Genomic DNA, 21,908 nt, shown 5'->3' on the forward strand with positions numbered 1-21,908 from the left:
CGGTAGTGCCTGTCAGCAGCACCAGTAGTACCTATCAGCAGCACCAGTAGTACCTGTCAGCAGCACCAGTAGTACCTATCAGCAGCACCAGTAGTACCTGTCAGCAGCACCGGTAGTACCTGTCAGCAGCACCAGTAGTGCCTGTCAGCAACACCAGTAGTACCTGTCAGCAGCACCAGTAGTACCTGTCAGCAGCACCGGTAGTACCTGTCAGCAGCACCGGTAGTACCTGTCAGCAGCACCGGTAGTGCCTGTCAGCAGCACCGGTAGTGCCTGTCAGCAGCACCGGTAGTGCCTGTCAGCAGCACCGGTAGTGCCTGTCAGCAGCACCGGTAGTGCCTGTCAGCAGCACCGGTAGCTAGGTTTAGGTAAACTCACTATCACTCTCTCTTTCTCCATCTGTCTTTTTCTGTCTCACTTTCTTTCCTTGTCTTTCTCTGTGTCTGTCTGTGTCTCTCTCCTTATCTCTCTCGCTGTCGCACTCTCTCTCTCTCTCTCTCTCTCCCTTCCTTTCTCTCTCCCCTAGCTACCCAGTCTGAGGAACCAGGTCCTCCTGGTGGATCTCCGTCTGGAGGACAACAGCATCTCCTCACTGGAGGGCCTGACAGCCTGCTGGCTCCCCCTGATGCAGCTCCTCTCTGGGGCCCAAAACAGGTAACATCACATGGCATTCCGTCTGATGCCATTGTTATGTTTTATGTTGTGTTGTGTAACTACAGTATATGTATGCTGCTCTCTTGGCCTTTGGCACACTTTAAAAAATAGATGTCAATCTCAATGTGACTTCTCTGGTTAAATAAAGGATTTAAAAAATCCAATGAACTGGGGCGGCAGGTAGCTTAGTGATTAAGAGCGTTGTGCCAGTAACCGAAAGGTCGCTGGTTCTAATTCCCGAGCCGACTAGGTGAAAAATCTGTCGATGTGCCCTTGAGCAAGGCACTTAACCCTAATTGCTCCTGTAAGTCGCTCTGGATAAGAGCGTCTGCTAAATGACTAAAATGTAAAAATGTAACTAGGCCAGTTTGAATTGTACTAGCTACATGTAAGTAATTCAGTGTTTGTGTTTTTAAGAAAACCAATGTAATGTTGCTGAGTGATCGGTAAGTACAATGTAAAGGGGTTGCCATGAAATTAACAGTATCTTACAGGCAGCTCGTGGCAAGTAAAATTCTGTATTTCATATTACAGTACACCTACTGTAATATAAATACGGTATCAAAGCAAGTACTGTGTAATGTCACACAGTACAATACTGTAAAATTGACTGTATTATATTGTAAAAAAGTAAATGCAACCGTAATCGAAATGAATGAATGGATGAATGATTGAAATTCATTGAGGGGAGGGGTTTGTATTTTACAGTATTTCACTGTAATTGGGCTATGGATTGTGCTAGATAAAGTGTTTACTCATTACAGTATATTAATGAATATTTGGTGTTTTATATCACTTGCACATCTAGAGGCCTTAACAAAGGGTTCCAAACTTGCAGCGACTACTGGGCAAAACAGACCAAAAGGACATGGCAAAATGCTCAACCATTTAAGTCTTGCGTTTAAGTCTTGCTGCCACTCCAATCTGTCCCCTATACATTTTAAATGTCATGGGGAACTATAACCACATAGGAGTTCAATTGGTACAGAATTCTCACTCACGGGTGCAACAAATATAACCTCTTACAAGGCACGCCTCAAAATATGTTAATGAGCCAGAAACAACAATACCATGCACTCACTAATGGTCAAAGGGTTTTTGGCGCTCCAAAGATACGGTTTGGTACTGTTTTCTGTGGGGTGGAATTACAGTACCATTCGAAATACAGCAATTTTCCCACAATGCACCATAATATACAGTATGCTGCAGTAACACATTTGAGTTTTTTTTTTTTTACTGTTGATAATACCTAAAATTACTGTATAAATTACAGTTTTCCATTACAGTGTATTTCATGTATTTTCTTAATTTGTGTTTTACAGTATAACCCAACTGCCATCACTGTGTGATTTTGTGTCACTGGAGAAGCTGGATGTCAGACACAACTGCCTCTCAGGTAAGGGTTTATTATTTTAATTTGATTTAACTTTTGATGTCCAAAATATTTCAGTTGTCATCGCATTTACATACTGTAGTTATATGCTATTCCATTTATATTATTTTGCTATGTGCCTTTCTATGTGAGTGGATGGGAGCATTTTAAGTGTGAATCTATGGTAATACCTATGTCTACGTTATGAATAATGTCACACATCTGGGGAATGCGATGCGCCTCCATCCAGTAAATGTCAGGGGATCCAGCAGTAGAGAAAGATACAGTCTCCATAACAAGATCAGATACCTGCGATAGTGATATATAAACAGGGAAAACCTGAAGCTCAGGCCTTTGCTGCTCTGCCTCTGTGTGATGTATTTATTATGGAGCCCTGGCAGCAGCTACTCTTCTTGGGGTCAAGCAAAATTAAGGCAGTTATACATTAAAAAAAAAACATTACAATAAATTCATAATAGATTTCACAGCACACTAAGTGTGTGCCATCAGGCCCCTACTCCACTACCACATATCTACAACACAATATCCATGTGCACGTGTGTGTATAGAGCGTATGTTATCATGTGTGTGTGTATGTGTCTGTGCCTATGATGTAAAACTATAAGCTCAGGCCTCTGCTGCTCTGCCTGTCTGTTGTAGAGCTGCAGAACCTGTGTGAGAGTCTGCAGGGATGTCCACTCCTCCGAGAGGTCCATCTCACTGGGAATCCCCTTCAGCAAGAGACCAGCTGGAGGTAGCGCAAGCCCAATGACAAACACACAATATGTGAATATGTGAATATGTATGGGCGACAAGCCCTGGGCCCTGTGGTTGCATGCACCCGTGGTAGAGAGCAATGTTGTCATACACACATCACCTTATACGGTAACACTACTTGGACACTGCATCATAACAGGTACATACCAGTGGAGGCTGCTGAGGGGAGGACGGCTCATAATAATGGCCGGAACGGAGCAAATGGAATGGCATCAAACACCTGGAGACCATGTGTTTGATGTATTTGATACCATTCCACTGATTCCGCTCCAATCATTACCACGAGCCCGTTCTCCCCAATTAAGGTGCCACCAATCTCCTGTGGTACATACAGTAAATTCCCAGTCATCAACATTGCAAAGATTAGTTTAAAAATGGAATGAAAATTGTTTTAAAAATGGTAGCATAGAGAGACAGACAGACATAATTAACTTCTCTAGCTTTGTTCTGGAATATCACTGCTGGGGTGGATGTGAGAAGTTAGGTTACATACCAACGGGAATGCCAAGCCACTGCCATTTCATATCATCCCTCCTGTCGCAGAATGTGGGCCCAGTGCGGAGGAGGATGTTGGCTGTGGTGACTAAGGTAGAATAAACATTCCACCAGAGCTTCCTGGCCACATCCCGGGATTAGCCTAGTAATCTGGGAATGCTATTGGATTACCCAACGTGCCAGTGACATCCGCACCGCGCAGCCGCACAACTTCTGTAGCACTAAGGGGCAGTAGTTCCCAAAATATTTATTCAACTGAAAAATCTATTAAGTTTTCAATGTCAATTTGCTCTTTCACTTACAGCGCCAAAACATTTTCCTCATGTACATTTAAGTGGGTCCAAATGAGTTGATATGAAAAATGTGCGTTCGCTAGAGCGCTTAACTTCAAGTAGCGGTAGTCTAGCTAGATTTCAGCATTTCAGCATTACACGTTGTCATTAGTGGTCTTAACAGTTTATGACTGACAATCCATGTATAACTTTTATGAAGTGTGAAATTGCAAATAGTTTTAACATTTTAAGGTCCGTCTAGTCATAGCATTAGCCTAGATGATGCCTGGATCTCTCAAGAACTGTTACGACAGGATTTAATAATACCAGTAGCCTACTACCGTTTCCTCGCCCATGTCATGTAGGAAACGTGTCACTGAGCAAACACTTAGAAGAACCATGATTAACACACATATTTTTCACTGCCTTTACCTCTACTGTATATCTGAATCTTACTAGTGTTTTTCTTCTAATCAACCAGTAGTAGTACTGTACACCACATTATGCATTCTGTCTACATACATTTTTGCAGTCAGCACCCACCCAGACATATGGTTTTCTTTTACCTGGGGTGCCCCACTGTTAGCCTCAATGGAGAATAAATATTCCCAATAAACTTTACCTAACCTCCAATGCCAACAGTGGAATTAGCCCCCTGTATTTCCCCACTCTCCCCCTGGCCCTTTCATCCCAATCCAGCGATAACACCGGCTAAACTAAAGCACCAAATGGAGATTGCTAAGAAATACACTTCCAGCAGCCCTGAGCCAGGGGAAGAAGAAAGCACTCCGCCTGATTAATCAGATCTCTTTAAGAGCCTGTGTTTTCAAGGAAGTCTTCACTAAATGAAATATATGGAGCCAGGTTGGGTTAGGTTCGAACCGGAGAGAGAGAGAGAGAGAGATGGATGGGATGGAGGGACGGACGCAGCTGGAGAGCCTAGCTAGGGCCAGGAAGGAACACTGTACTGTCCCCTAGTTAGAGAGAGAAGGAGCTGCATGTCTACGGCTCTGGGCTCCGCTTAATAAATACATTTATTCAAATGAGCCAAGCAGGTCAAATTGCTCAGCATTCTTTGAAACTAATTTCCTGAGTTCTTTCATTTGAACCTTGTACATTAAACACAAATAACCAGTGGCATGTAATTACAAAGCATGTTTTTTCCCGCCCAAAAACATTATTTTTACATTTACATTTTAGTCATTTAGCAGACGCTCTTATCCAGAGCGACATACAGTTAGTGAGTGCATACATTTTCACATTTTGATATTATGTGTGCCCACCTCACGTCAATGAGCTCATGTGAGGATCAAGGCTTTATTATGGTTTATGCTTCGTTATAAGAGGGTCCGGTCGGCCAGACGACAAGCCTGTAGGGCTGGAAACTAATCCTTGTTTGTGTGTGTGTGTGTGTGTGTGTGAGAGCGAGAGAGATAGAGGGGTGAGGTGGGGCTCATCAAAACCCCATTACTCTGACAGTGTACTGCATAACCTGTGACCTAGAGTCATGTTTGTGGCACAGTACAGGGAGTTCAGCGGGTTCTTGCCCCACCATCATTATTTAGGATATTATAAGCCAGATGTTGATAATCTAAACTAATGGCTCCCATCTTTTTGGCAAATTTTTTATTGGATTTAGGCTCATATTGACAGCAACAGCACCTGTGGTAAAATGACCAGAAGCAAATGCTAACCAAACATTTATTGTGAACATAAATTGCTGTAGGTTAGTAGTAGTTATTTATAGTTCTTTTTTTACATTTAAACATTTTATGAAGACTAATAATTACAGATTAGTTACAGAGAAAGATTTGTCATGTCACAGCAAACAAATATATTCATACTGTATAAATGTACTCTATTTGTAAATTGTCACGGCTCTGTAATACTGTACGCGTTTCCTAATGCGTTTCTTTCTACATTTTCACATTGGCATCAATCGACCACATTTGGCCATGCAGTTTGCTTTGGAGACCATTTTCTCTGCTGGCAAATTTTTGGGATTCCTCAGCTTGCACATCCTTAGCCTCAGGCCGCTGTTACCTCTCTCTCCCATAGACACACAGCTCAGCAGCCATCCCCCTCACAGCACAGCCAGGCCACCATCAGCTGCTTCAGCTTAAGGCTTGCGTCCCAAATGGCACCCTATTCCTTATGTAGTGCACTACTTTTGACCAGTGCACTACGTAGGGAATAGGGTGCCATTTGGGATACACCTTAACTCACTCTTTTAGTGGTTGAGAAAAAAGGAAAATGACAACAGAAACAAGGAGAGCCAGAGCCTGAAGCCCAGTCTTTAGACTCACAGTCTTTCATCTGCAGCTCAACATGTCATCACATTCTTCTGCTTTGAGAAAATCAAGACTCTAACCAAACTTCTTGTTTCGCATGGAGGAAAATGGTTTTGATTCTGCTGTGCCTGAAACGTCAAACTCGTTTTAGGATTTTATCCCTGTTCGCTCTCTCAAGGAGGTGCATCTACTCTGCCTAAGGACTCCTTTGCCAAGCTATTGCATACAACAAGCTTCCACTGGCACATCATAGTACACTTTAGACATCCGAGTTGGGGTCAATTAAATTTGAACTTTTTCAGTTCAGAAAATGGGTTGACCCTTTAAATGTTTTATAATCTGTTTGAATTAAAATCAAATCCAGGATAATTCACAATTCCTATTTGAACATGTTGAATATGTAATTGTGTTATGTGATCATGTATCATTTAGGGTTTTAGAATATGGAGAGCACTTTACATGACGGGGCCTCAAATGTATGTATTTATTACATGGTAGTTACATACAGTTACTGTGTCGAGATTTTAAAATAAATGTTCTTTCATTTACTGAATGCAATTGTTACCCTGAAAAGTTGTAGACTTTTCTGAGTATAGGACATTACTTTTTGAAATGCTACCAAGTAGCATAAACCCTAGTAGGGTATGTATGGTATTCTATAGCATCCAACCATGATCTTTATTGATTAACCCACCATGTTATCTTCCACAGGTCCAGTCTGCAGAGGGCTGTGCCGGGCCTACAGGCCATAGACGGGCAGCCTGTCGGCTCCTCTCCAGCGCTGCCTCCTGGTCCTGGTCTAGTCAGGGCCCTGCTGCCTCAGGACAGCTTTCTAGCCTTCTGTCAGGCACAGCTACAGCAGTTCCACACACTGCAGCACAGCTACACCGCAGAACTCAGGTTACTACAGACACTCGTCAGCTTTTCTGCTGGACACCTCAGCTTACACATAATGCTGTAGGATAGCAACATCATACAGACAAACTCGAACCTGCATATTAGTATTATTAGCATAACTGATACACAGTGTGCCCAAAGCTGAAAGGCAACGTTTAGCTGTTTTTGTAAGTAGTGTGAGGACACTAGTCTTTACGGACGAACACCCCTAGACAGACCAGACCACCAACATATAGACCAGTGGTCAACCCTCAGCTTATCTTCCTGACTTCACCATAATTATGTTTCACAAAAGATGAAACGCAGTGGTGTCTAGTGGTATGGGTCAGACCAAGGAGTCCCATGGCTCGGGGGGGGGACCACAGTCCTCTCCTCTCCACCCCTGTCCGTGCTCCATGCACCCCCTCTGGGCGGTGGACAATGGGCCTTTCTGGGGGCAGGGCAGGGACCACCGCAGCCAGTTAACCCCTGGCTCAAGTCTCGACCCAGGGCCAGACAAGGTCTAGAGAGGTGAAGAGTCTGGCTGTGGCTCGGGCCTGTCTAGTAAAGCTGGTAAAATGATGTAGACATCCTGGGGTTTACCCTGCTGTGTAAAGTTTTACAACACTGTTGAGAGAAATTAAAGTCCTTACTTTCTCTATAAGTTTCTATGTGTATTGACAGATTTGACTAAACACAAAAATAGGCCTATCTCTGCAATGTTACGTTGCCGCCCTCATTTCACATAGTGTAAATGGGGTCGAAGTACCTTTCTGAATGAATCCCAGTTAGTTTTTCCAGTAAAATGTTCCATTCCAGTTCCATCATGTGCTTGAACTGCTGTAGCTAGTAGCCCCAGGGCAGCAGGTATTTGCCTTGGCACACTGTTCCTCTCATGTAACTGCCCTCCACAGGTCCCATTTCAGTCTGCCAAGACAATATGACCTTAATTGTTTAATAACATAAATTATTATTTTACTTTAAGATACAAAATGGAGGATATTTTCTCCCTTACTGACTACGCACTGCTTTCCTTTACTGATATACACCTTCCCCTCGACCCTGTGGTGGGATGGCAGGTACAAGGAGGAGAAATCGAGGTCACTGTCTATATGGTCCCCCTCTTAACCCGTCTTCTAGTTGAATAGCAGGGGCATTGTGAAGGCAAGGCTTGTTCCCAGCCCAGCCCTGTGCTACCTAGGCTTTAGGGCTAGTGGGCAGACCGTGTAGGGTGGTGCACTATGTAACCAGTAGCTCTGAGTAGCCCTCAGGGTCATAGATACATAGGGGGGAGGCGGATCCAAGCGTTGCTAATAGACTCATTAAGTTTCCATTGAGGTGGCTTTGTACCAACTTAATCCCCTCTATGAAAGAGACATTATATGGGATTACAGAACTGACCCCCACACACCCTCTGTGGAGGCAAGCCTGTTGCAGCCCAAAAGTAAGCCATTTCTTCCATGCAGATACTAGGTGATCAAATATAAAAAAGGTGTTGTTGTTCTTGTAGGTATTCATCAGACGTATGTATCTCTGTTATCCATTGCTTATCTAGTAGGCCTCATATGAGAGAGGACGGAATGTATGTTACACAACCTAGAACGACATACAAAACAACAAAATCTACTGAAGTGATCTTCATTTGAACGTGTGTATGTGTTTGTGTGTGTGCAGCGTAGCTCTACCTGCCCTGGATGCTCTGAGGCGCTCCCTCCAGCTCCATGATGAAGCTGTACAGCTGGCTGAGGAGCACAGATACGCTCACGAATATGGAGACACCAGCATCACCGACAAACAAGGTGACAGTCACAGGAGTGACACCGCCAGGGTTAGCAGGATCCCTGCCGGAAAGTCTGACGTAGAGGATATGGACAGACATGGTGGTGTCGCGAGTGTCACGATCGGGGAGCAACCTGAAAAGAAGTCCTGTGGAAACACAAACACCTGGCCACATGTGGTTCCTCTCATCAGCCCAGCCAATGACAACAGTGAGAAGCAGCCTCAGCTCCCAGCATACAGATCCAACAGCAGTCCAGGGACTGTTTCCACTAGGCCTGAGTTGAAGCCAGCAGCGCCAGCTAGCTACACCAGTTCCAGCTCTACCTTCTCTGAGGAAAAAATGACCCGTGCCACTGCCAAGCCCAGCAGTTCACCCATCCCCAAAGTTCACAACAAGCTGGACCTCAAAAAGTAGTGTTCCCTCACTCATTAATTCTTTCATAGTTTCTCAACTTTTATTAGTTTCTGCCAATGAGCATTTGTCCTCATTAGAGTCTCCTCCAGTTTGAGTGATGTTGAACATCATATTCACTCTGTCACACAGTCATCATTAAGAGGGCTATCTCATCTCAGCTAGTAGAGTATGTATCTTTGATATAAGCTTGTTCTAGACAGGCTGGATTCCTCCTCTGGAGTCTCTGCAAGCCAGATGTTTGGACAGAAATAAATGTATGGGCTGCGTCCGAAATGGCACCCTATTCCCTATGTAGCGACCTTCTTTTGACCAGGGCCTCTGGTCAAAAGTAGTGTACCATATAGGGAATAGGGTGCCATTTGGGATGCAACCATGGTCGGAGAGATTGAGGGTATGACATCATATATATCTCTTTTTGTGTCATTTTTCGGAGCAGCATGGCAGCTGTGTTGATCCAACGCCACTGGAGAGGACACAGAGGACGTCAGAGGATCCAGCTGTGTCCACCTCCAGGAGAGGGGCAAGAAGGAAGAAGAGGAAGAGAGAGGGGAAGAGGAGACACAGGACCCAGCCATACTGGGTCAGAGCAGAGCCGTCTGGAACCAGGTTATGCTGCAACTGCCATCCAGGTAAGCCAGGGTCACAGGAAACTGGGCTGCGAGTGACTTCCTGGAACTCTTTATCATAACTATTAGACTGGCCGTACAACAGGTTTTTCAACAGTGTCTATGGAAATACATGACTGTCTACTCAGAAATCATTGTCTTGCTTCGATCAATCCCACAAATAGATATCTTGAGTTGATCAGTTTTTATAGAAATGCAATTTCTCATTTGTCATAGTCCAGTAACATGTTTCTGAGAATATATATTTTTTATTAATAATAAAGACATCATATGTCCAGACCTTTTACGATATTGAGGCTTAATTAGGTTATCCTATGATTCAATAGATCAAACATTCTACTTGACACTTCTCCTGAAACTTCCCCTCCTCTCTCTCTCCCCTCTTCTCCTCCTCTCCCATCCCTCTCTCCCCTCTCTCTCTCTGTACTTGATGGGCCCTTGAGGAGTATTTGGCGGTGGGGGGATAAAATGATTAATCAAATTCCAGAGTTTTGCAGTAGTGGGAGTGCTGAGGATTCCAGATTCCAACACCGCTCACTTTGTGAAGTCATCCCTTTGGGAATTCTGAGGATTTAGAACCCTCGCTGGCGTTCCATTTGTCTCCTAGCGCTCAAGTCACGCAGAGTTCAAACAGCAGATCACTCAGCAATTAAACAGAGGTTAACATGTTTTATCTTCCTAATGGGATAACACACAATATTTAGCTTTGTCCGTGATTCATGGCTCTTCCTCTGGTACCTTCGTTCTTCCAGGCGGTTTGGAGAGGCTTTGCTCTGAGGAGGAGGCTGGCTGCTGCTCTGGCCCAGGCTCGGTGCTTCCACCCCAGGGATCACGAGGCCTTCGAGGAGGTGAACGTGGATGAATTTGTCTTTGATGAGGTAGGCAGTAAGTAGAAACTTCACAGACTGACTCTCTCTGGGTTGACTGGTCTGGACCTCAACCCCCTATCAACTTGACCTCGCCCCCCAGAAAAATGGAGACGGGCACGTTTCCCCTTTCCCCTAGTCCTCTCACTCATCCAATAGGCTATTCCCTGGGGATTAGGATTATTAAAGAACACTGTCCACTATACTGAGGCCAGGGGAAAGTGAAGGATTCTACATGATAAATGGCATTTTAGCTATTCTTTCGTCATCCACAGGTTCACTTGCCCCCTGTCCTCTCCAAATGCCATCCACTTGAGAATGTGTCTATGTACAGTGTGTGTGTGTGTGTGTGTGTGTTCGTTTGCGTGCGTGCGTGTGCTCATCTCAAACATTTAAACAAAACAAAACCTCTTATCACATGATGATCTGCTCTTTACATTTTACATTTTAGTCATTTAGCAGACGCTCTTATCCAGAGCGACTTACAGTTAGTGAGTGCATACATTTTCATACTGGCCCCCGTGGGAAACGAACCCACAACCCTGGCGTTGCAAGCGCCATGCTTTACCAACTGAGCTACAGGGGACTAACACACTTTACTTTGAAGAAGTCACTTCTCCTCACCACCAAACCCTTGGAGGGAATAGAAAAACATTGATGCCCTGTACTGTAGTCTGTCGTTTCACACTGAAGGTGATTCTCATCTCACCTCCTTTGGCTTGTAAACAGACGGCCCTGGAGAGAGACTGGATGATGACCTCTCTGCTGTCTGACGACTCACCTCCAAAAACCCTCCATCATTCTCCTCCATTCCCAGACCAGCTGCTTGGTCCAAAGGTAACACACAGCGCTGAACCCCCCCACCCCCCCCACCCTTTTAGGAGGCCTGAAATACCCTATGCATCAGCAGATGTCATTTTTCACATGAGCCAGGGCCCTTTTTCTTTCCTTAGTTATCTCTCCCTGGCTCTTTGCTTTGGATGAGCGTTGCAGGCAGGACTCTATATCACGGTAGCTAACTGCTCTGCCTGGCGCTCACTGATGGGTGGCAGCTGCTGCCACTGCCAGGCAGACCTTCATGTTTTAACACAAGCTAACGTGATCTCCAAAGAGGTGGATAAACAATTTACCACTTCGACATAGAGGAGGGAGAGGTTTTTAAAATGTCACTAAGCTACTTAAGCTGTAACTTTGACTTTAGGGTCTTCAGGGAATGGAAATGCTGAATGTCAATGTTCACTGTAATTCCTTTCCTTATTTGGATCATTTAGAAAAGAGCATTGCAAACTTCTGGAAGGTTGTGTTTTAGGTGGTGTTGCACCCACAGTGCCAGGGTCAACAATAGTCTGTTCTTCCATGATTAGCTGACTATTACTCCTATTGCCATTACAAAACATTAAGAACACCTGAACACTTTTCTTGTTTGATATAATGCTACAGTACATGATAACAATCTTCTGTCTTCTGACTGTGTATTTCAGCGTCCTCTGAATCTTCCAGATGCCAACCAGCAGACCAGTCCACCTGTGCTTCTGTGGAAGCCCAAGCAGGCCTGGATGGGTGGGGAGAGAGCAGAGCCTGCTGAGCAGAGAGTTTCCCCTGACAGCATCAGCAGGTAGGAAACTGATGGAGCTGTCATGGCTGACACATTTTCATCTAGGTAGTTCTCACAAAGCAAACATGGATGCCACAAGTGGTGGCTTGCTTCCTTACTAATCACCAATCAAAGTACCTTCATAAACTATTGTTTCCAAATAGGATCACCATTGATGATTGATAGTGTGTTTTTCCCCCCAATTTATTTCAGAACGAAATCTCCTGACTCTGCGTCAGGGCTCAGTGGTCTTTCTGAGAGATCTCCTGCCTCTGCGTCAGTGCTCAGTGGTCTTTCTGAGAGATCAGAGAAGATTCTGGAGGAGTGGTAAGTAGAGTTACGAAGAGCGGGAATATTTTGGGTACATTTCTGCCAAATTCAGAACAAAATCTCCAACTTTGTCCTGTATGCTGTACCCTAATGGGACAAAATCTGTTTGTCACTGTCAGTGTGTGAGTGTTGTAGTGAGGATGTTTTAGATTCAGCGTGTGACATGTGTGTCATTGTCTCCCTAGGGGGTTCAGAGACAGCCACACTGCTCTGATGATGCTGAAGAGAGCTCAGAAGATGAAGTCCAAGAAGCAGAGGCAGAGAAAACTATTGGGTCTGCAGAAATCAGTTGAAGTTGATTTACATTTGGAGACTATTTACTATTTACAGATATTCAACTGGCTTGAGCAACTATTACTGAACCAAAACCCCCAGAACCCTACCTTGTCTAGGCTCTCCTTCCTCCTCTATTTCCATTCATCTCCTCTTTTTCTTTTTTAAACTATATTGCCACGCTAGCAGCATTGAGCCTTTCCTTCTTGTGTATGTTAATCAGCCGTAACAGACAGCAGAGGTAACAGAGGTCTGGCCCTGTCATCTCCTATTGGCCCCAGTCAGAGAGCCCTTACAGGAAACAGCCATTAACCAAACCAACCGGGTGGCTTTCCCTTCCCTTAGTTCCAACCAACCAGACGCTCTCTCCGAGCCGTCGTCCCAGAGACGGTTTTCATTAGTCTGCATGGGTTACCGCGACTACAGTCCAAAACACCGGTCGGTAGTCGTGCCACGTTCGTGTAGACTAGACAGACAGTGACGCTGGTCGTTGATCAGGATTGTTAGAGCATGACTGTACAGTACCAGAGCGCTAGATACAGTAATCTCTGTCTGCCACACAGGCCTGTGTCAACTGTCATCTGCCCAAGTAGTGAATGCATAGTGTTAGGCTCTCTGCGTGTCATGAAGGGTCTCTCTGCTGTGAGTTTCTCCAGGACCCAAAGGTTCTTGTCTGGATGCTGTGGGTTTAATATTAGTCTCTCTCTCTCTCTCTAGACACAACTGTACGCCTGGCCCTTTTCAGGAACCATAGCAACCAGCATGCCCCTATGGAAGCACCAAAGAAGCCCTCTCCAGAGAGGAGCGACTACATTAAAGGTAGGACTCAGACAACACTAGACACTACAGTAATGTAGCCTTATCACATTACTGAGCTGAGGCAAACCAAGCCCAGCCAACTGTACTGTGTATTGCCATGCATTTAGGCTACCTCATTAACCTTACATTTTTACATTTACGTCATTTAGCAGACGCTCTTATCCAGAGCAACTTACAGTTAGTGAGTGCATACATTTTCATACTGGCCCCCCCGTGGGAATCGAACCCACAACCCTGGCGTTGCAAGCGCCATGCTCTACCAACTGAGCCAATGAGATGGTAACAATTTGACGTTTTATTCGGATCAACATTTACGTGATGCAGCATACTTCAATCCCCCACAAATGTATACTGCAGCTCATAGAGCCATGCTTATGTATGCACGTGTTTTAGTGCTTTCAATATGAGCTGTTTACTATCTAGAGGAAGTAAGTACCACTGCTGCCTGCATTAAATAGAAACGCTTAGAGATTATGGACCGGCGACGAAATTAAAGGCACATGAATGGTCGTAAATAGTGGGACATGAAGTAGTTTGGGATGACGGATGATAAACAAGATGATTGTGTTTCAGCAGGTCTTTGTAGATGACTTGAAGTGTGAAATTGAGTTAAGTACTGGGGAGGTAGGGCTCTGAGGGGTTCCAGACTGAACAAACTGAAGGCCTCTTGTCTTAGACATAAATAGTATTGTGGGGGGTAGTAGTAGTGTCTTGGTTTGGGTGAGTTGGTTTGTTGGGGTAGCGAGGATAGGTGGGTGAGTTGGTTTGTTGGGGTAGCGAGGATAGGTGGGTGAGTTGGTTTGTTGGGGTAGCGAGGATAGGTGGGTGAGTTGGTTTGTTGGGGTAGCGAGGATAGGTGGGGTGAGTTGGTTTGTTGGGGTAGCGAGGATAGGTGGGTGAGTTGGTTTGTTGGGGTAGCGAGGATAGGTGGGTGAGTTGGTTTGTTGGGGTAGCGAGGATAGGTGGGTGAGTTGGTTTGTTGGGGTAGCGAGGATAGGTGGGTGAGTTGGTTTGTGGGGTAGCGAGGATAGGTGGGTGAGTTGGTTTGTTGGGGTAGCGAGGATAGGTGGGTGAGTTGGTTTGTTGGGGGTAGCGAGGCTAGGTGGGTGAGTTGGTTTGTTGGGGTAGCGAGGATAGGTGGGTGAGTTGGTTTGTTGGGGTTGCGAGGATAGGTGGGTGAGTTGGTTTGTTGGGGTAGCGAGGATAGGTGGGTGAGTTGGTTTGTTGGGGTTGCGAGGCTAGGTGGGTGAGTTGGTTTGTTGGGGTTGCGAGGATAGGTGGGTGAGTTGGTTTGTTGGGGTTGCGAGGATAGGTGGGTGAGTTGGTTTGTTGGGGTTGCGAGGATAGGTGGGTGAGTTGGTTTGTTGGGGTTGCGAGGCTAGGTGGGTGAGTTGGTTTGTTGGGGTTGCGAGGCTAGGTGGGTGAGTTGGTTTGTTGGGGTTGCGAGGATAGGTGGGTGAGTTGGTTTGTTGGGGTAGCGAGGCTAGGTGGTTGGGGTGGGGTTAGTGGGTTGGTGGTAAGTGGGTTGAGAAGAAAAGGTGCTGGTAAAAAGTATGGAGAAAAGTGGTTAGTGGGGGGGGAATGGACTAGACTCTGTATGTACTTCTCTCTCCCTCCATGCACCATCTGCCCACACAGACCAGACCAATACACTTTAACAATACAGATAGGTCCAAAAAGAGAGAGGGGAAATATTTTCTCCTCCTTTCATGAAAACACTTTGCGGCGGCTCCCCGGCCCTGCTCCCCTCTCTCCGGGTATGTAAGCCGATACCCATTTCAAGTGGGTTACTCATGTCCAGCACATCCACACAAAGAGCCCGGATAAAATAAACACGCCGCGTTAGATATCTCGGAAAGAATCTGTCATGGGTTTGGGGCTAATCACCTCCAGAAGGGGCTTGACTCAAAGCCTGAAACGTTAGCCCCTGCCGGGGAGCTCCGGCTGGGCTGGCTGGCTGAGCCCGGGGCGCTAGCTGGGGATGGGGATGGATCTGAGGGGGTGCCTTCCACAGGTCAGCACCAGGGGAGGCAGAGGAGAGGGGAGGCAACCCAGCCCAGCCTGCCGATGGAGAGAGACCCAGAAACCCCACAGACCTAGAGCCAGACCCCGGCCAGCACGCCTCTACGCCAGCCGCCCAACAGCCCAGGCCCCTGTAAAAAGGCAGCGGGAGCTGCTCCAGTCAAGAACCCCAGTGGGTTTGGGTTACGCTTTTTACAGGGTTCCCCTCATTCAGATCAGAAACCCAATGAGGAGGGGGACGGGGAGGAGGTCGGAAGAAGGAGTCAACTCCCGAGTCCAAGGCTGTGTTTGAAATGGCCCCCTATTTCCTATATAGTGCACTACTTTTGACTTTTAACCAGGGCCCCAGAAAATTTTGTAGCAGTGGGGGGGAAAAGGTCATGGGGGGGTGGCTTCCCTCTCACCCTTGTTTTGGGTGTCCGAGGTCCCTTCCGGATAATTGTTATGTAGATGGACTGAGAATCTCAGTTCTGGTGACCTTTTTTTAAAGGATTCTACTAAAAAATGTATGAAAATAAAATTATGCTGACACCATTTAAAATATAATTTCTACCTCCATAAATGAGCCCAATAACATATTGGTAAAATGATTTGCTACATTTAGCCCCACTCTCCCCTATGCAATCACAGTGAATTGCGGAGCTGTAACATGCTTAACCATGCCCCTACAAAACAATCTGGGTTTAAGCTAGAGATACAGTGAGAGAAAAAAGTATTTGATCCCCTGCTGATTTTGTACGTTTGCCCACTGACAAAGAAATGATCAGTCTATAATTTTAATGGTAGGTTTATTTGAACAGTGAGAGACAGAATAACAACAAAAAAATCCAGAAAAACGCATGTCAAAAATGTTATAAATTGATTTGCATTTTAATGAGGGAAATAAGTATTTGACCCCCTCTGAATCAGAAAGAGTTCTGGCTCCCAGGTGTCTTTTATACAGGTAACGAGCTGAGATTAGGAGCCCACTCTTAAAGGGAGTGCTCCTAATCTCAGCTTGTTACCTGTATAAAAGACACCTGTCCACAGAAGCAATCAATCAATCAGATTCCAAACTCTCCACCATGGCCAAGACCAAAGAGCTCTCCAAGGATGTCAGGGACAAGATTGTAGACCTACACAAGGCTGGAATGGGCTACAAGACCATCGCCAAGCAGCTTGGTGAGAAGGTGACAACAGTTGGTGCGATTATTTGCAAATGGAAGTAACACAAAATAACTGTCAATCTCCCTCGGCCTGGGGCTCCATGCAAGATCTCACCTCGTGGAGTTGCAATGATCATGAGAACGGTGAGGAATCAGCCCAGAACTACACAGGAGGATCTTGTCAATGATCTCAAGGCAGCTGGGACCATAGTCACCAAGAAAACAATTGGTAACGCACTACGCGGTGAAGGACTGAAATCCTGCAGCGCCCGCAAGGTCCCCCTGCTCAAGAAAGCACATATACAGGCCCGTCTGAAGTTTGCCAATGAACATCTGAATGATTTAGAGGAGAACTGGGTGAAAGTGTTGTGGTCAGATGAGACCAAAATGGAGCTCTTTGGCATCAACTCAACTCGCCGTGTTTGGAGGAGGAGGAATACTGCCTATGACCCCAAGAACACCATCCCCACTGTCAAACATGGAGGTGGAAACATTATGCTTTGGGGGTGTTTTTCTGCTAAGGGGACATGACAACTTCACCGCATCAAAGGGACGATAGACGGGGCCATGTACCGTCAAATCTTGGGTGAGAACCTCCTTCCCTCAGCCAGGGCATTGAAAATGGGTCGTGGATGGGTATTCCAGCATGACAATGACCCAAAACACACGGCTAAGGCAACAAAGGAGTGGCTCAAGAAGAAGCACATTAAGGTCCTGGAGTGACCTAGCCAGTCTCCAGACCTTAATCCCATAGAAAATCTGTGGAGGGAGCTGAAGGTTCGAGTTGCCAAATGTCAGCCTCGAAACCTTAATGACTTGGAGAAGATCTGCAAAGAGGAGTGGGACAAAATCCCTCCTGAGATGTGTGCAAACCTGGTGGCCAACTACAAGAAACATCTGACCTCTGTGATTGCCAACAAGGGTTTTGCCACCAAGTACTAAGTCATGTTTTGCAGAGGGGTCAAATACTTATTTCCCTCATTAAAATGCAAATCAATTTATAACATTTTTTACATGCGTTTTTCTGGATTTTTTGTTGTTATTCTGTCTCTCACTGTTCAAATAAACCTACCATTAAAATTATAGACTAATCATTTCTTTGTCAGTGGGCAAACGTACAAAATCAGCAGGGGAACAAATACTTTTTTCCCTCACTGTATCTGTTTTTTTGCATGGCCTGTGTCTCAATCCAACGCATCCGCCTATGGTGGCCTCCCGCATCTGCTGTGGAAAGTGGCTGAGCTACAGCGGTGTTTGTCAGACCGTGAGACATCCCAAAAATTGGTATTTTTACGAAAACGTCTGAACCCCCACAAGACTCGTCTGAAAGTTGGTATCGTCGATGTGCCAACTTCTGTTTGTAGCTTCCGAAACTAATGTGAGCCCACTGTGGAAAGGGGAGATTCTCACGAACACGATGGTGTTCTCCGTTTTGCCCCACAAGTGTCACGGGACTCGTCTGAAGGCAACCTGTACTGGCTTAAAAAATGAATGGCAGTATGGTGGTAGTTTTGTGCCTACCCAAAACATTAATAATGATAACGACAGGCCATCATTACTTTAAGACATGAAGGTAAGTCACTATGGAAAATGTCAAGAACTTTAAACGTTTCTTCAAGTGCAGTCGCAAAAACCATCAAGCGCTATGATGAAACTGGCTCTCATGAGGACCGCCACAGGAATGGAAGACCCAGAGTTACCTCTGCTGCAAAGGATAAGTTCATTAGAGTTACCAGCCTCAGAAATTGCAGCCCAAATAAATGCACCACAGAGTTAAAGTCACAGACACATCACAACATCAACTGTTCAGCGGGGACTGTGTGAATCAGGCCTTCCTTCATGGTCGAATTGCTGCAAAGAAACCACTACTAAAGGACACCAATAAGAAGAAGAGACCTGCTTGGGCCAAGAAACATGAGCAATGGACATTAGACTGGTGGAAATGTGTCCTTTGGTCTGGAGTCCAAATTTGAGATTTTTGGTTCCAACCGCCGTGTCTTTTTGAGATGCGGTGTGGGTGAACGGATGATCTCTGCACGTGTTTTCCTACCGTAATGCATGGAGGAGGAGGTGTTATGTTGTGGGGGTGCTTTGCTGGTGACACTGGCTGTGATTTATTTAGAATTCAAGGCACACTTAACCAGCATGGCTACCACAGCATTATGCAGCGATACGCCATTCCATTTGGTTTGGGCTTAGTGGGACTATCATTTGTTTTTCAACAGGACAATGACCCAACACACCTCCAGGCTGTGTAAGGGCTATTTTACCAAGAAGGAGAGTGATGGATTGCTGCATCAGATGACCTGGCCTCCACAATCCCCCGACCTCAACCCAATTGAGATTGTTTGGGATGAGTCGGACGGCAGAGTGAAGGAAAAGCAGCCAACAAGTGCTCAGCATATGTGGGAACTCCTTCAAGACTGTTGGAAAAGCATTCCAGGTGAAGCTGGTTGAGAGAATGCCAAGAGTGTGCAAAGCTGTCATCAAGGCAAAGGGTGGCTATTTGAAGAATCTCAAATATAAAATATAATTTGATTTGTTTAACACTTTTCTTTGGTTACTACATGATTCCATATGTGTTATTTCATAGTTTTGATGTCTTCACTATTATTCTACAATGTAGAAAATAGTCAAAATAAAGAAAAACCCTTGAATGATTAGGTGTATCCAAACGTTTGACTGGTACTGTGTATATATATATTACCTGAGCTTTCTTATATCTTCTAGATATAGGACAGATATTTCAAAACCTTATTCCTTATCCTTTTTTGGCCATTTATGAATGTGTTATTCAATGCATTTCTGTGGGCTATAGTAGTTAAGGCCAAATTCAATATGTTATAAAAATATATATATACCTAGGGTCCTAGAATTCAAAATCAAATAGCTAAATGATCCATGGTATGACCATCTTAAAACAATTTCATATGTCAGCTTAGACTCTTAAGAATTAAAATGGTGCAGTTCGCACATATTTAGGAGTTGAGAAGTAAATAAAGTAGGAATGGAAAGTAGGAATGGAACGCTGGGATCCTCCTCTTTTTAACAAAGGCCATTAAAACTGTTGTTTTTCCAGCAAATGCAATAATTGTTGTGCATTGACTGCTTGTCAGAATGCATGTCCCTATGGCACTCCTAACATGAATGCGCCTTCAAATAAATAATTTTCTCACATAGGCTAAAACACACAACAACAAGCCAACTAGGTAAATAGATCAACTATTCTACTATGGGGTAGTCAGATTTTTCTATTCATTACTAGTTTTGTTTGCAGAGGAAACGTAAATGTGGACTGTTCTCGCAATTTCAAAGTGCACCTCGGCAGAAATGTATTTTCCTGTTCCATATTTTTTTGCTGTAGTGGCAATGATTTTGCCGTGGCGCAGTGCCACATATAAATGACTGCAGCGGAAACACTGGTATAGTGAATAGCGTGCCATTTCAGACGCACCCCAAGTCACTGACCTACATTTTTTTGTCATTTAGCAGACGCTCTTATCCAGAGCGACTTAGTTAGTGAGTGCATACATATATTTTATATTTTTTTCATACTGATGTGTTGTGCTCTGCTTCTGCAAGGCAGAGCCTGTTTGATGAATGATCAGGACCTGGGAGGAGGAAAGTTACTGGGAACAATAGTGGAAAAATGGTTGTAATGCAATAGGTAGTTAGGGTTTGGATGGACTGGGGGTGTGCGTTATAGCTGCATGTTAGCTCGGTCTTATCCAAAGTTCTGACACGCTTGACGGGGAATTTAGCATCAGGGTGAAGGAATCCTGAAATAATTCACCTGCACTTCAAAATATACAGAAATGATGCGGTAACGATGTCATATTTAACATTACTTCAGCCTAACCGTTTAGTAACTTGTTTATTGGGTGTGTACCTGACTGTTACCTCAGTGATTGAAGTTACCACATCAAGCTCTCATAATGAACAATTAGATGGAAGAAGTAACCTATTAGCTTGAACTTTTATATCTCTTTGTTTTCATTGTAGATTTGATACGGTTTGATATGGATAAATAACACAGACTTAAGTGATAAGCATTGGTGTTTTAGTTTCACCAATCACAATAATATAATTCTGAATATGTAAACAACACAATTGAACGAACGAACCAAGCGAACGGCTCCTACATGCTTGACTTACCCAGAATCCCTTTGAACTGCTATGAACTAACAACATGGACGATGGAAACAGTGCTGTTGTTACATGGACGGAAATAACATCCTACATTTTCACTTTATGGGAATTGGCAATGCAAATTTGGGTTGAAATGTTAAATCCAAAATAGTATTATATTGGGAAAACATGAAAAAATGTCACGGCTAAAATACAACATTTGCAAAGTTATACTTTGTATGGAAATAGTGCAAGCATGTAGCTAATGTTGAGTCAGTGCGCCATTGGAATTCATTGTTGCTTGATTTATAGCATGAATGAAGCATGAACTGAATCTCTCCATATCAAACGGTCTTATTTCACACCATAGCGTTCCAGTGTATTATGTCAGAGAGAGTTTGATCTGCGTGAATTGGAGCAGGCCAGGAGCCAGCCCAGCCGTCTCACGTTCCTTCATAAAGTTATTATCATAGTGCCTGTGTGTGTGTGTGTGTGTGTGTGTGTGTGTGTGTGTGGCCCGCGCCGCCTGCCTGTTGACCGCTGGGTGACCATGTGTGGTTTGCTCTCTTGAGGTGAAGGCTTCACCCCTGGGCGAAGGAAAGTAGGAGACAGGCCCTATGATAAAAGCTGACCTCCTCTCCTCCTTTAAGTCTGGCGCTGGATCTCACAACGGCATATCCCCATAGGGTCATCTCCACCACAGGGCAGGGCAGGAGGCAGCACTGGAGAGAGAGAGAGAGAGAGGGAGGGAGAGCGAGGGGGAAGGGATAGAAAGAGGGAGGGAGAGAGATAAGCTCATATTGGCTTCTGGTGAAATCTATGAAGATCCCATGAGGCTAGTTTAGCCAACAAGATCTCATGGTTTTACCAATTTCACTAAAGATTCTGACGTTTAGCCATGTTTCTCCAAATGTCAAATTTCGAAGTTGCTACAAACGTCACATTTCTAAGGGTTTTTGACACCCTGGATTCCTCCTCCTGCTCAGTATCGTTCCATTTCTCCAAATGTCAAATCTTGATATAATAATAATAATAATATGCCATTTAGCAGACGCTTTTATCCAAAGCGACTTACAGATATGTTTTTAAGTTAAGGGTTAAGGTTTGGTATATGGTTAAAACATTACGTTTACGCATTAATTCTGAATGGTAAAGTTAAGGGTTAAGGTTTGGG

The 21,908-nt window shown here is 44.7% G+C and overlaps 1 protein-coding gene across 1 annotated transcript in view; it reads left to right on the top strand.

The window, feature by feature from the left end:
- The window catches only part of LOC121531662 (leucine-rich repeat and IQ domain-containing protein 1), a 54,804-nt gene that overhangs the window by 12,339 nt on the left and 20,557 nt on the right, over window positions 1-21,908 (top strand). The window contains exons 5-16 of the mRNA XM_041837023.2: window positions 527-654; window positions 1,977-2,050; window positions 2,687-2,780; window positions 6,573-6,761; window positions 8,412-8,927; window positions 9,368-9,560; window positions 10,310-10,435; window positions 11,153-11,260; window positions 11,905-12,038; window positions 12,231-12,344; window positions 12,533-12,621; window positions 13,338-13,439. Coding sequence (XP_041692957.1) covers window positions 527-654; window positions 1,977-2,050; window positions 2,687-2,780; window positions 6,573-6,761; window positions 8,412-8,927; window positions 9,368-9,560; window positions 10,310-10,435; window positions 11,153-11,260; window positions 11,905-12,038; window positions 12,231-12,344; window positions 12,533-12,621; window positions 13,338-13,439 — 1,867 coding nt within the window. The remainder of the gene's footprint in view (window positions 1-526; window positions 655-1,976; window positions 2,051-2,686; window positions 2,781-6,572; window positions 6,762-8,411; window positions 8,928-9,367; window positions 9,561-10,309; window positions 10,436-11,152; window positions 11,261-11,904; window positions 12,039-12,230; window positions 12,345-12,532; window positions 12,622-13,337; window positions 13,440-21,908) is intronic.

This window comes from Coregonus clupeaformis, chromosome 19, assembly GCF_020615455.1.
Source record: "Coregonus clupeaformis isolate EN_2021a chromosome 19, ASM2061545v1, whole genome shotgun sequence".
Classification (NCBI taxonomy): domain Eukaryota; kingdom Metazoa; phylum Chordata; class Actinopteri; order Salmoniformes; family Salmonidae; genus Coregonus; species Coregonus clupeaformis.